Source organism: Neolamprologus brichardi, chromosome 5, assembly GCF_056152115.1.
Source record: "Neolamprologus brichardi isolate AB-2024 chromosome 5, ASM5615211v1, whole genome shotgun sequence".
NCBI classification, from domain to species: Eukaryota; Metazoa; Chordata; class Actinopteri; order Cichliformes; family Cichlidae; genus Neolamprologus; species Neolamprologus brichardi.
In genome coordinates, this window is record NC_142108.1 from 2,269,215 (window position 1) to 2,282,516 (window position 13,302).

Genomic DNA, 13,302 nt, shown 5'->3' on the forward strand with positions numbered 1-13,302 from the left:
TTTCAGGCAGGCCTCCCTCTCTAGAGTTTCTGTGCCACCATTGCAAGTATAGTGGAATAAGCAGTTCAGGATTAATACAGGTCTTGCCATACCTGTGTCTGAAAGCAAATAGTTTTGAAAATGATCTATATTTTTCACAATGATATATTGTAGTTGATGGAGCGTACTGTGGGTTACTACCCCCTCTAAACGGATGACATTGGGGTGGTCGAACTGGGCCATTATTGAAGCCTCGGCCAGGAAGTCTCTCTTCTGCTTTTCTGTGTATCCTGCCTTCAGGGTCTTTAGAGCCACCGGGATGTCTCGTTTTCCCGGGAGCCTCATACGTCCGTAGCAAACCTCCCCAAACTCCCCTGAAAACATGGCAGAGGAACACAGTAATGCAGCACATCAAACATATTCAGCCTTTAAATCTGTTCCACAATAGTAAATATTCGTTGTGCTGCACCCTCCACCCACGCCTAAGCCATTTGTGTGAATGAGAACATGTCATTTAATTTGCCAGGGTAGATAAGAGAAAACAACCCACTTACAAACTATCTGTTCGCATATATGTGCAAAAGCTGCCATGAGCTAATTAGCCATCCGTTCTTATCTTTAGCTCAACAGAACTTTAAACTGGTGGTTGCACTGTTTGAATGCGTCTGTGTCATACATTTCTATTTGTCTCTCTGGCTGCAGCAGTCATATGTAGCACAGTGAATTGTGAGGCTGACACAGTGTTAGTATTCTCTTCCTGTCTGAGGAGCTTTGATTGACAGCCCCACGCAACGCTCTGATTCCACTTTGCTATCCTCCTCTCTGCTGCACACCACAGCCTTTACACCGGCCAATGATTTTAAGTTAGCATAGCCAATGATTCTCACTATGTGTGTGTATGTGTGTGTGTGTGTGTGAGCACACACAAGTTCATGGTTTTACCTGAACCAATGATTTTCTCTATTTTGATCCTGGAAGCTTCAATTTCTCTGGCAAACTCGTGGACCGCCTGGCAGGGGTCCTCGTACGTGTGTGGGTCGATATAGAACCTCGCATCGGGGAATGACACTAAGATAAACAACATTAGCATTTGGTCACATATTGGAGAATGAGAGCAACATCGCATCTGAGCCCCGTCACCGGTGTGTGCAGGGAAAACCTGATGAAAGAGGAGAGAAATGACACGGAAAAAAGAGCAGACAGAGGGAGTGGAAGAATACACAGCGTGCAGGGGCCAAGGAGTGTATTCTCCTGTAATCACTCAGAGCCTGATGAAAATTGTTTGCTCTGAGGATGAACTTTATTAAACAGGGATGAAAATGCGACTTTGTCAAAGAATGCCATCTAATCTACTATGAGTAATAATTGAGAAATGGGCCAAACATACCGTGACCATTCTGGTAATGCATCTTCTCCTCGTCGGAGTCCTGGAAGGCTTTGCTATAGCCACAGTGTCTATACAAAGCACACACATACACACACACACACGCACGGCCACAAAAACACACACACATGCCCATACATATAAACATACAGAGGGATGAATACAGGACAATAGTGGAAAACACTTTCAAACTCTAAGTAGAGTTGAAAATTAATAAATCAATATTTGCTCATAATTAATCACTAAGTTTAACAAAGCTATTCATCACTTACTGACACTTAGTCATTTATTAACAACAAGCAGTGAGACTTTACGGTGTTACTGGCAACCAGTCAAGGGGTAGACTGGTTGAGGTGGTCTAGGTGTTTTTTGTTGTAGCTGCAGAATAAAATGTAATGTAGAAAGAAGGGGGCTTTTCTTATAGTCTCATACATTATATATACATCATTTTGGCAGGTTTTCTGTTAAAAGCTTTTCCACACAGGGGTTCCAATTACCCTACCCCTAACTCTAGACTGGTTGTTGGTGAATTGGAGGATGATAAAAGGTTAAAGAGCAAAATTCCTTTCTGTTAGTTTGGTGAGGTGAGGTATCATTTTTATAATAGCAAACCTTTTTCTATGGGCATGTCCACATAATTAAAACTCAATATTATTAGAATCAATATTCATATTGACAAGGCAAAGCAAAGACATCCCGGGAGTACATTTAAGAGCGAACAGGAAAATGGCTTCTTCACTCATACACATTCAAATGTTGCCACTGTAGCTTTAGGGCATGTGTTTTTTGATGTTACGTCTACACTGATGCACTGCAGGGTATTTCATTTCCTGCTTACATGTAAAAATATCCTAGTTTACTATTTTGATAAAGATGTATAATAAATCAGTGACTGACAACCTACCCAGAGTGCAACAAAGTGATTATGGTGCTTATTAGCATAGACTGTATATATAAGATGGATTTTACCATTGGTACCCATTTACATGTATACTTTGGTATATGTATACCATGTACCTAATGTTAGTTCTGTTTTAGAGCCTTGAGCTGAGAGGTTTCCCTGTCATCACCTTGGTGTTTTAAAACAGGATGATCGATCAGACTGTAAAACTGAGGGGAACTGCACCCATGTTATAAGTAAATCTTGGTTTACTCTCATTTCTGACTCTAATTTGGACCATAATTTACAAGATGTTGTGTTCAATATGCCCTCAAACTAGTGACTGAACCCATAAAGTCATCAGGAAAGTATCACAGAACAAGAGGGAATTTCACCTCAAATTACTCTTAAAAAGTGTTTTTGCAACTGCAGGACTCACCCCCTGCAGGTCATTAGAAAAAAAAGCAGGTGGTAAATATGTAGGTCTAGAGCTCTAGAGCCTGGTATGTCCACTAAATACTGACCATCAGCTAAAAAAGTGAGATGAGTGACAAATGAGATGCATGCTAGCATTAGCATGACTGCTAGCATTAGCTAGGCTACTTTGTTTTATTTTCTTAGATATATATTGCATTAAAATTTTAATCGGTATAATAGATATATTATATCTATTAATATTTTGCAAAGCTGTTTAATGCAGTTTACTTTCTTTGTAACAACTAAACCTTTCCCTTGTGGTTTATTGCCTTGCAGTTAAACATTTTCATGAGTAAAGTGGCCATCCCCCTAAACTCAAATACCAACTCTTCTTTTTTCTTTTTCTTTTGTCTCAGTGGCATATGCTAAAAACTCTCCAGTCACGACAGCAGGATCTTGTCTGGAGTCCTCTAACTCATTATATTTTTTCTCACTTTTTCTATTGGCAATGAAAAACCTAATATGCACTGAAGTGTAAATTAATTAAGGGCAATGAAATTAATTATTTGGTACAGTTCTACAGAGATGTAACTATAAGACATCAAAAGGGAGGGGTAGGGGGGTGGGATAAGTATGAATATTTGGCTTGCAAGCTACTGGACATGAATCAACACAATTAAAACCACTATGAGGTGGAAATTACAAGTTAGGAAATTAGCTAAATAAGACAGCAAGGGCTAAGGAATATTAGCCTTCAAAACTCTCTCCTTTATACATTATACTTAAGCTTGAAAATATACCATGCAGGCTACTTGTGCATCCAGCATTACAAACATTTTAACGTCATAAGGGGTACTAAAAGGTACTAATGGTACTTCTCAAACACAGGCTTAAACAAGATCCTTTCCCACATTTTTAGGTGGCAACAGCTGAGAGAAATACAGTGCACACGAAAGAAACTACACAAAGAGGCATGGTCGTAAGAGTAGTGTAAGAAAGTGTTCCACACACAGCAGAGATGGGTAGTGTGGTAAAGTGTAGCCTTGCCGTTTCCTGCAGATGATGATGGCCAGAAAGGTGACCAGACCAGACACCAGGGCCATGCAGATCCAGATGATGGTCATGGTGTTGTAACGCAAAGGAACTGCAGAGACACACAAACACAGTGTGTTAGCTGAGGGAACGCTGCCACAAATGCTCACAGTTTACACAAACACTGGTAAACACAGGTGGCAGATAGAGTGTCATTGGTTAAACAAGATAAACAGAAATTTGGAGCTTTGTTAAATAGCCTCGCCATTTAATAATCACCTCCTGTTTGTCCATCACATTAGGTAGGAAATATCCAGCTAATGTGGTCAAATACCCAGAAAGACCGAATGTTGTCATAAAAGATTACATCTATATCTTTAAGTACACTGCCATACATAGATACATAGATGTCTGAGTTGATCTGCATAATAAAACTAAAGGTTTTGGTTCAGTGAACACTGAAGTACACAGTAAGTGTTAGAAGTGTGCACCAACTATCAGATGAGCTTAGTAGCAGTGAATGTGGGAACAAGAAAGACAGAGGTTTTATAGAGTGAAAAGAAATATTGAAACCAATTAGATCAAAATTTGAGTCTCCAAGCCAACAAATGCAAATATCCGAGGTGTGAAGATCCCTGTGACACAATGTGATTTTTCTGATCTCTCATAATATAAATAATTGAGCTTGTGGGTCTTGCAGAGTATCTTCACTGTCCCTAGGACTGATCTCTTCTGGACAGAGATCTTGGATGTTTTTCCTGGGATCTGCTGGAGCCCATCGCTTAGTTTCAGAGTCACTGCACCAAGTGCTCCGATTACAACTGGGACCAATGTTATCTTCACCCTCCACATCTTCTCGAGCTCTTCTCTGAGCCCTTGGTACTTCTCCAGCTTCCCATGTTCCTTCTTTGTGATGCTGCTGTCGTTTGGTATCTCTACGACTCTCTGCTTGTTCACCACTACCATATCTACTTGGTTAACCATCACCAGTTTGTCAGTCTATATCTGGAAATCAAACAGGAACAGTCCTTCCCAACCAGCCGAGGGGGCAGCTCCCATTTTGACCTTCCAAGCCTTCCAGGCCATACTCAGCACAGATTTTTCTGTACACTATGCCGGCCACGTGCTGATGGCGTTCCATGTATTCCCTGCCTGCTAGCGTCTTGCACCCTGCTGTTATGTGCTGGACTGTCTCAGGGGCATCTTTATACAGCCTGCACCTGGGGTCTTGCCTGGTGTGATAGACCCCAGCCTCTATGGATCTTGTGCTCAGAGCTTGTTCCTGTGCTACCATGATTAGTGCCTCTGTGCTGTCTTTCAGTTCAGTTTTGTCCAGCCACTGGTAGGATTTCTGGATGTCGATCATTTCCTCTATCTGCCGGGGCACATACCATGCAAGGGCCTGTCCTTTCATTATGGTTTCTCCTCTTGCTCCACTTTCTCAGGCTTCTGCTGCCTGAAGTATTCACTGAGCATGTGGTCGTTTGGGGCCATCATCCTGATGTACTCCTGGATGTTCTATGTCTTATACAGGACAGTGGTTCTGACACTCATTAGTTGCCAGCCTCCTTCCTTCTGCTTAGTGTACAATCTCAGGGTGGTGGATTTGGGCCAAAACCCTGCATGCATGGTTAGGCGCTTACTTTTCTTGATGTTAGTGGCTTCCGTCTCCTCCTTTGGCCAGCTTATTATCCCAGCAGGATACCTGATCATAGGCAGGTCTTGCACGACTGTGTTTTACTCCTTTGATAGTCCTGATATTAAGGCTGCACGATTTTGCATAAAATGAGAATCACAATTTTTTTGCTTAGAATTGAGATCACGATTCTGTCACGATTTTCTTTTCCAGTATAAATATTTATTGCACTTATTAACTGCACATCAACTTTGTAACAGTTGAGACTGAACATACAAACAATAAATAAACATAAAACAACAAATGTCTCACATTTTGTCGTTGCCGCAAAATGTTGTACTGCTTGTAATTGCGTCTCCACCGTTGCTCGACACTGCGTGTATAGAGCAGGTAGTGCAACAACAGAAAAATAGTTGCGGGACGGCACTGTGGAACGTTTGTCTAGGGTGTTGATCATTTTCCTAAATCCCTCGTTTTGCACAGTGTTGATGGAGCCATATCTTTGGTCAGGTGATAAGTAATAGCCTCCGTAATTTCTTTGTGCCTGCGGGAGTTCGACGGGTATAGGGAAGCGCTGTATAAGGTTCCCGTTATTGATGTTTGGGTGGTTGACCGGGACGGATTTTCTCCAGTCATTTTCTTGGCCTTTACAGCTTCATCATCTCTCACGTGCTCTCTGTTGTTTTTTCCCTGCCAGCCAGCTTCTGTATCACGTGGTATGAGGCTCCGCCCTTGTCATTTGCTGAGCAGGAAGAGTGAGCGCTTGTTTTCATGCAGATTACGTCCCGGATGAAAATGCGGTACAATCGTCGTCTTTTTTTCTTTTTTTAAAAAATCGTTGTCATTTGGAAATGAGATCGCACATAAGTATGAATTGAGATCACGATTTTCTAACGATTAATCGTGCAGCCCTACCTGATATTCCTGCCAATTCTTTTTGTACTGATGAACGGGTACATGGCTCAAAACATGGGTGTTTTGAGCATGGTATGAGCCCCAGCAGATAGAGGAAATGATTGACATCCAGAAATCCTACCAGTGGTTGGACAAAACTGAACTGAAAGACAGCACAGAGGCACTAATCATGGTAGCACAGGAACAAGCTCTGAGCACAAGATCCATAGAGGCTGAGGTCTGTCAAACCAGGCAAGACCCCAGGTGCAGGCTGTGTAAATTCTGTGGAGAACAGCTGGTTTATTCTCCTGCCTTCTATTTCTTTAAGCAGCTTTCCAAGGCTGTGAGTCTTTGCTTGGGAGTCCTCAGGTATGGGCAACAAGATCAGGGCAATCAATCTTAAAGCAATGAGAATATAAAATATAGAAAGGAGACACAAAGCCACTGACATCAAGACAAGGAAGCTCCTCACCATGCATGGAAGGTTATAACCGAAATCCAGCACCTTGAGACTGCATGCTAAGCGAAAGGAGGGAGGCCGAGGACTAGTGAGTATCAGAACCACTATACACGATGAGACAACAAAGAAACATGAGTGCATCAGGAAGATGGCCACAACTGATTGTGTGCATAATCAATGCCTTAGGCAGCAGAAACCCAAGGAAGAAAAAGATCAAGCAAAATAACCATCATTAAAGGACAGGCCCCTGCATGGGATGTGACACTGGCAGATAGACGAAGTGACTAACATACAGAAATCCTACCAAAGCTGGACTGAAAGACTAATTTCGCCTTTTCTCCAAAAGGTCTGCTTGAAAATGTTGATGATGGTAGAATTAATTACAGCTTTGTGTGAGAAAATTATTGGCAATTTTCTGTAATTATGTGATATTGACAGCTGACCTAACGTTCACCCACATTTTTGCGTGGCTATTAGTAGTTGTTTTCTCTGTTTCAGAAACAGCTGATGAAATCAGAGTCTTGTACTTGTCAGGATTAAGAATAGAGATGTCATCATCCTGCGCCGGAGTCAGAATTGATTGCAAACGAAATGGCAAGACATGTGGATGAAATGGATTCACTGGGCTGTTGAAAGTCAGTTAACAGAAATGGCAAACCTTAAAAAAAACATATAGATTTGACACATAGATGTTAGATTTAACAGTCTGAGCCAATGTCACAGCCTGTATGACTACCCAGCCACTGCCAACTGATTGGGGCAAAATAACCTCCACTACCAAACACTGACATGAACTGGATGTTAAAAAAAGCTGAATCCTGAAAAGACAGGATGGTGCCAAATGGTCCTCAAACTGGTCCCACTGCAAACCTTCACAATATATAGAGAACAATACAGAATTCTGCCAAAGGATAATTTAATAGACAAGTTAAAATTTTGACCTGATGTTGGATCTAAATACAGGTTGGATTATCAAAGCCTTAATATTTGATTTTAAGTGACCAAATTTAACCAGTCCATTTTATAACTGTCAAAAACAGTTGTCACACATGAACTCGACTGTTGCCTATGCAAGCACGCAAAAGGAAAGCCCAGGGCTGCAGTGCATGTGCAAAAACAGCTAAAGACCTTTGGAAATGAAAGTTGGGTATCAGCAAAATAAAAGTTATTCTATATTTGTCCTCTGGGAACCGTACACATGTCCATTGTTCATTAGAATCCACCCAGCGTGGACTAAAGTGGTGCACTGACTAAGCCAGTCTTCATGTTAAGCGTCACAGGCTTGCGCACAACTCAGTTCTTAGAATTTGCATAGTTTGCAGTTGGCAAAACACACAGCTCTGGAAAAAGGCAACTGTTGTCTGTTGATCATAAAACTTAGGACTTATTGATTACTCAGCATGAAGGCTCATGGAATGTGTACAGCCCTCTTGTTCAGTCAGCGAGAGTTTGGTCCAGTGAACAGCCTCCAAAAGGAGGCTATTAGTCAGTGAAACAGCACTGGGACTCCAACTAGGCAGGTGGTTGAGCTTTGCAGACCTAGCGCCTGCTCAGGACATTATCTGCCAAATCCCTTATTAGGAAAGAAAAATATTCGAATAGAAGTTTTCTGTAACAGTCTGTGTTGTTCTTACTTCAGGTGAAAGACATGAAACCTCTACCCCACAGCAGCACTGTGTTTAGCTGTTTGAAGCCTGGGTAGGCTGCAGCTTTGCTGACAGGGGTGACCCTCTAACAAAGCACAGATCAGGAACAGAGGGGTGGACTGGGGCATTATCACCCAAACCTTTCCAGCCTAGGACCATGCTGTGCTGTTTGGCTTGACTTTGAGGTGATAGTCTTTTAACTGTTGTTACTGGACTTTTTTTCCCAGTGTATCAAAGGTTTCTAGTGACTCATGGAGGGCAGGAGATTTTACCAAACAATTTAGCGATACAGCGTTTTCTCTTTTCTTTTCTCCTCGCAGACCAGTGTACACGCACATACACACACCTGCTTTCCCAGTCTGGATCTCTATGTTCTGGCTGAAGCGTCCGCAGCCTGCTGAGGTTCTGGCTCGGACCTGGAAGATATACTTGGTACCTGGCTTCAGCCCTGACACTCGGGCGCTGGTGTTTTTGGACTTCAGAGTGGAGTAGCTGTGCTCTTCATTATCCTGCAAGAATGACAAATACATCTAAAGATTAGGGTTGTGAAGATTGGTGTGACTTCTAAAAATGTGAACAATAGTTTCAGAAATGAATTAAATCAGTTGGCTGTTATTCTCGAGGTGTGGAGTAATGTTGCTTTGCTAAACAAGTTTTACATTCAAGTTGTTATTTGGCATCAGTGCGCGATGCATTAAACTGTAACAACAGCAAGACCAAATCTAAGCAAGACACCTTTAGGGTCTACACTGAGCTAGGCTGTTTTTGTGACTAAGCCTGTGACTGAATACCAAAATGAAAAGTGAATAAAAATTAAAATATTAGCAGACTGGGGGGAAAAAATCAAGTGGAAAACAAGTCTCTTTCTTGACAAACCCAGGTCCTCGATGCAAATATTACTGCATCCAGGACCACCTGCAAAAAACATAACAATGAGACACAAAAATTGCAATATATGACACTCTGGGTTGACTAAATCCAACAAATGTACTGACATAAAACTAAAATATTTACTTTAACACACAATGACATGAGTGGCTTTATTTCTTATTAATGAACAAGACAAGTGAATTCTAAAGCAGTGGTACAAAATCCCACTTTTCATTCAAAATGTGTTTTTTTAAAAGAATAATGACATAACCCCCAAAAGCTGAGAGACTGTCTAAAATGTAAACAAAAGCACATTGTAATGATTTACATAAACCCGTATTTTGTTTATAATAGAACACAGAAAACATCCCAAATTCTAAATGAGAAAAATTGCAATTTTAAGCTCATTTAAATTAGATGAAGGCAACACAATTAAGCTGGGATGAGGCCATGTTTACCAGTGTCTCGTCTTTTAATAGCAGTCTGGACTTTACTGTGCTGCATCCAGTTGCTGGATTTTTGGGAGAGGATGCTGTCCCATTCTTGTCTGATCTAGACAACAGTCCTGGGTCCCAGCTCTTCTTAGTCATAGTTTTTATTTCATGATATGCCATGAGAGTTGAAAGTCGGTGGATTCTGTTCTTATTTACATTTTATATACACCCTTTCTACAAATAATAAAGCACTTTTAAAAGCACACAGATTTTCAGTTTGGATAAAACCACACAGTAAAGACAAATATATATGTCCCAATATAAAAACACACAGTACAGTCTTGCAGGCTGTTCTGCTTACACACTTCATGCACACACTGGATGCAAACAAGCCAAGAATAATGGACACAAAAAATGAAGGAAATGCTAACCAATGATTCAGCCAGATTGGTGGGCTGATCCATCATCAGTGTTCATCATCATCTCTGATAGATAAATAACCGAAATCAGTTGTAATCCCAGTAGCTCTCTAACAGAAATGCTATTTATTCTTTCTATGCCTCTATAAAACACTTCATCATACATGTAAACTTACCTTGCTGTACACATACAATTGGTAAATCTCATACAGCACACATTATTTAGGATGCTTTATCACGCCCACAGCTGCTACACAGCTGCAAGCTGCTTAGCAACCCGACTTTCTCTCATTCTCTTTCTTTTTATTTTGCATCCTCATCTGTGTTTTGTAGGCAATTAAAAACTTTTTACTGTGTATTCCATTTTTAACAAAAACAAACTTAAACAACAGGCAGATGATATTCTTCAAACCAACAATTTAAACTACATTTATCACACGAATGCATGAACACTATAGTTTACTTGGACTCCTTTCCAAATGCACTATTATTCTTCCATGAAAACCCACCAGAGCGCCAAATGTGTATTGATCCATGGCTGACAATAGACCTCAACAAAATGCAGCATTTCCACCTGTTTGAGTAATATTTAATCAAAGCTACAGTGCCACCATTGTTTTAAAAAATAACTGAGCTTCTTTTTGGAAATGACACTTTATTATTGAGGCCCATTTCTTATGATGAATCTGTTCGGTATGAAGTAGAGGACCTGGATCTGAGGTTTGCAGACACCGTAGAAAAGATGTAATGAATTATGAGGCAGAATTATAGGATTTGGTGACAATAAGGAAACTGCAGCCCAGATTTATCCTGTAAGTGCCTTTAAAGACGATTGAAAAAAAATGGAAGATCACACTGAATCTACCACAGCTATCACAACACTCACTTTATTTCTTACAGTCTTCTTTAACTAGTAGACTCATTAGAGCCAATGCTGAACACAGGAAATGAATAGACTTTATTGTAAATGCCTCAGAAAATCTTTTCATCTGCTTCTGTCAGTCAGAAAAATGACATGTACCCTGAATCGTGTTTGTCCTATTTTCTTGTTTCTTTTTTTGATATTAGATTCATTTGTGATGCATCTTTTAGTTAAAAGTGAATTGTCAATATTATTATGCATACCTATCTGTGTTACAAAATTCACAGATAAAATTACAAAATTAGTGTTACAAAATTCAGCACATCCCCTTTCATCAAAAAGGGGATGTGCTGTTTACCATATTCCTATTTTGAAGTCTTGATCATGTTCATCATTATCAATAATTTAGACATATTTTAAATGTGTGGTGGAAAAACACTCAACAAAACAATCTAAAGAGTTACAAGGTGCATGGAAACAGTGGAGCAGCTGAATCATTTGGGTGTCCCGGGGAAGGATAACAGCCAAATTATAAAGTGTTGGCTCTCTCTTGTTTTCATCATCGTCAGCTGCAGCAGCCACCGTCCTCGCCGTGACTCACTGTTGTTCAGTACAGTACTAAAAAACCTTACGAAAGCACATTGCTGACTTGTCCACTTGAAAATCCCCCACAGGCGTCTCACCCCTGAGCGAGGCCAGATTAAGACAGCAGCGCAAGAGACGAGCTAATCCTTCAGAACTCCCCACACCATCCTGCTTGTTTGGCTATGAGACCGCCGGCTCTCAGGCTGCTCCCTCTGCAATTAGCTGATTTCCATCAAACCACACACACACACACACACACACACACACACAGAAAACCACACATACTCACCCAAATGCACATACATGCACGTTCTGGCAAACACTTGTGGCAATTAGCTTATCGACAGGTCACGCCCACCAAGCCGCTCGCTGTCACTGTCCCTTTCGCTAAGTTGGAAACTACACCGTCTCGTTCTCTTTCTTGCTCTCATTCTCTCAAAACCCCCATTTCCTTTCAAGTAGCTCAGCTGCCAGCAGGGTCTTTTTCTCGTATTAAGTTATCCTGAGTCTGTCCAACCGTCACTCCTCTGTTTTCACAATATTGTGCCTCAGCTCAGTCGAGGCCCTTTGAAGACAATGCGTTTACAGGTACAGTTTTTCCTCTCATGAGATGCCTGAAGAGTTTCACGTAAGTTCTTTTTGGAAAATAAGCACAACAGGTTGGCATCGGCCTCAAACAAGTGACTACAGAACTGTTTTTAAGGCTTGAGTGGTACAGATGTAGCAGCTGGCGTACCTTCTCATAATATTTGATGTCGTACTCGAGGATAACTCCGTTGGGCTGATCGGGTTCGTGCCACAGCAGAGTCACGCTGTTCTGGCTGGTGTTCTCCTGCCGGATCGCTAACACTTCAGAGGGGGCTGCACAAGAAACAGGGAAGACATGGTTTTGTCAACTCTAGATGTTTTTCCATGGTTACAGAGCGTAAGGAGATGAGGTTACTATGAAGTAAGTAAAGGTCTTCTCTGACAGGCTTTTTGTTTGGTTTGTTTTTTCACCTGCTGTTAGCTTTAAGCTGCAACTCGCTCGCTGATGGCATCCAACTTTATTTCTAGAGTTTCTAGAATTTTAACTGCTAATAAGATAGAGGTTCTAATTGTTGCCCAAGGCAAGGTGTAATTAACAAAGATTAAAAGATTTCTTCATGAAGTCTTACTTTAAACCTAGATTAAATGTAATTCTGTTGCACAAAAATATTGTATTGTTATCAGTGTATTACCTTGGCTTTTTACTTGTGTGCTGTACTCACATTTGGTCTTAAATCGAATTCAAAGTTGTATTAAAGATGTATTAAAAAGAACAAAACCTAATTTTACATCCACAAACACTGCTTTTCACCTCCTGTCATTTGTACCAGACGTCCTTTTGGAGACATGCATTAGTCAGTGAGTGACATTAACAGTTACTTCCAACTAGTCAACCAGAGACTGATTACAAGTCATCGCTGTCACATTCATCACAACAGAAATGGGACGAGTTGTGTTCGTGACGTCAGCGTGGAGCATAGAAGAAAGTTAGCCATGAGTCCTGTTTGCTGACAGTAGCAGCTATTCCAACTAGTCCTTACAGAAACAAAGTGCACATTGCACAACCTGTTTTTCATTATCAGCACAAAATGTCACTGAGACAGCACATTCCTTTTAAATATTGTTATTTTGGCACTTCTGCACATTTGACAGTAAAAGAACCGCAAAGTGAGAAAAGTATGTCTGATAAAGGGCCAAGGCTCCGAATGATGTGACTGCAAGTGAGTCGCCAATAACTCACAGGTGACTTTTAAACTTGAGATTTAAACATTTTATT

General features: G+C 40.9%; 1 protein-coding gene across 2 annotated transcripts in view; it reads right to left on the reverse strand.

Annotated features, from left to right (window-relative positions):
• Window positions 1–13,302, reverse strand: part of epha8 (eph receptor A8) — a 144,394-nt gene that overhangs the window by 21,016 nt on the left and 110,076 nt on the right. For both annotated transcript variants that reach the window (XM_006800191.2, XM_006800190.2), the window contains exons 9-14: window positions 12,235–12,359; window positions 8,675–8,837; window positions 3,672–3,804; window positions 1,367–1,434; window positions 922–1,047; window positions 168–353 (exon numbers count right to left, since the gene is read on the reverse strand). In XM_006800191.2, the coding sequence (XP_006800254.1) occupies window positions 168–353; window positions 922–1,047; window positions 1,367–1,434; window positions 3,672–3,804; window positions 8,675–8,837; window positions 12,235–12,359 (801 nt within the window). The remainder of the gene's footprint in view (window positions 1–167; window positions 354–921; window positions 1,048–1,366; window positions 1,435–3,671; window positions 3,805–8,674; window positions 8,838–12,234; window positions 12,360–13,302) is intronic.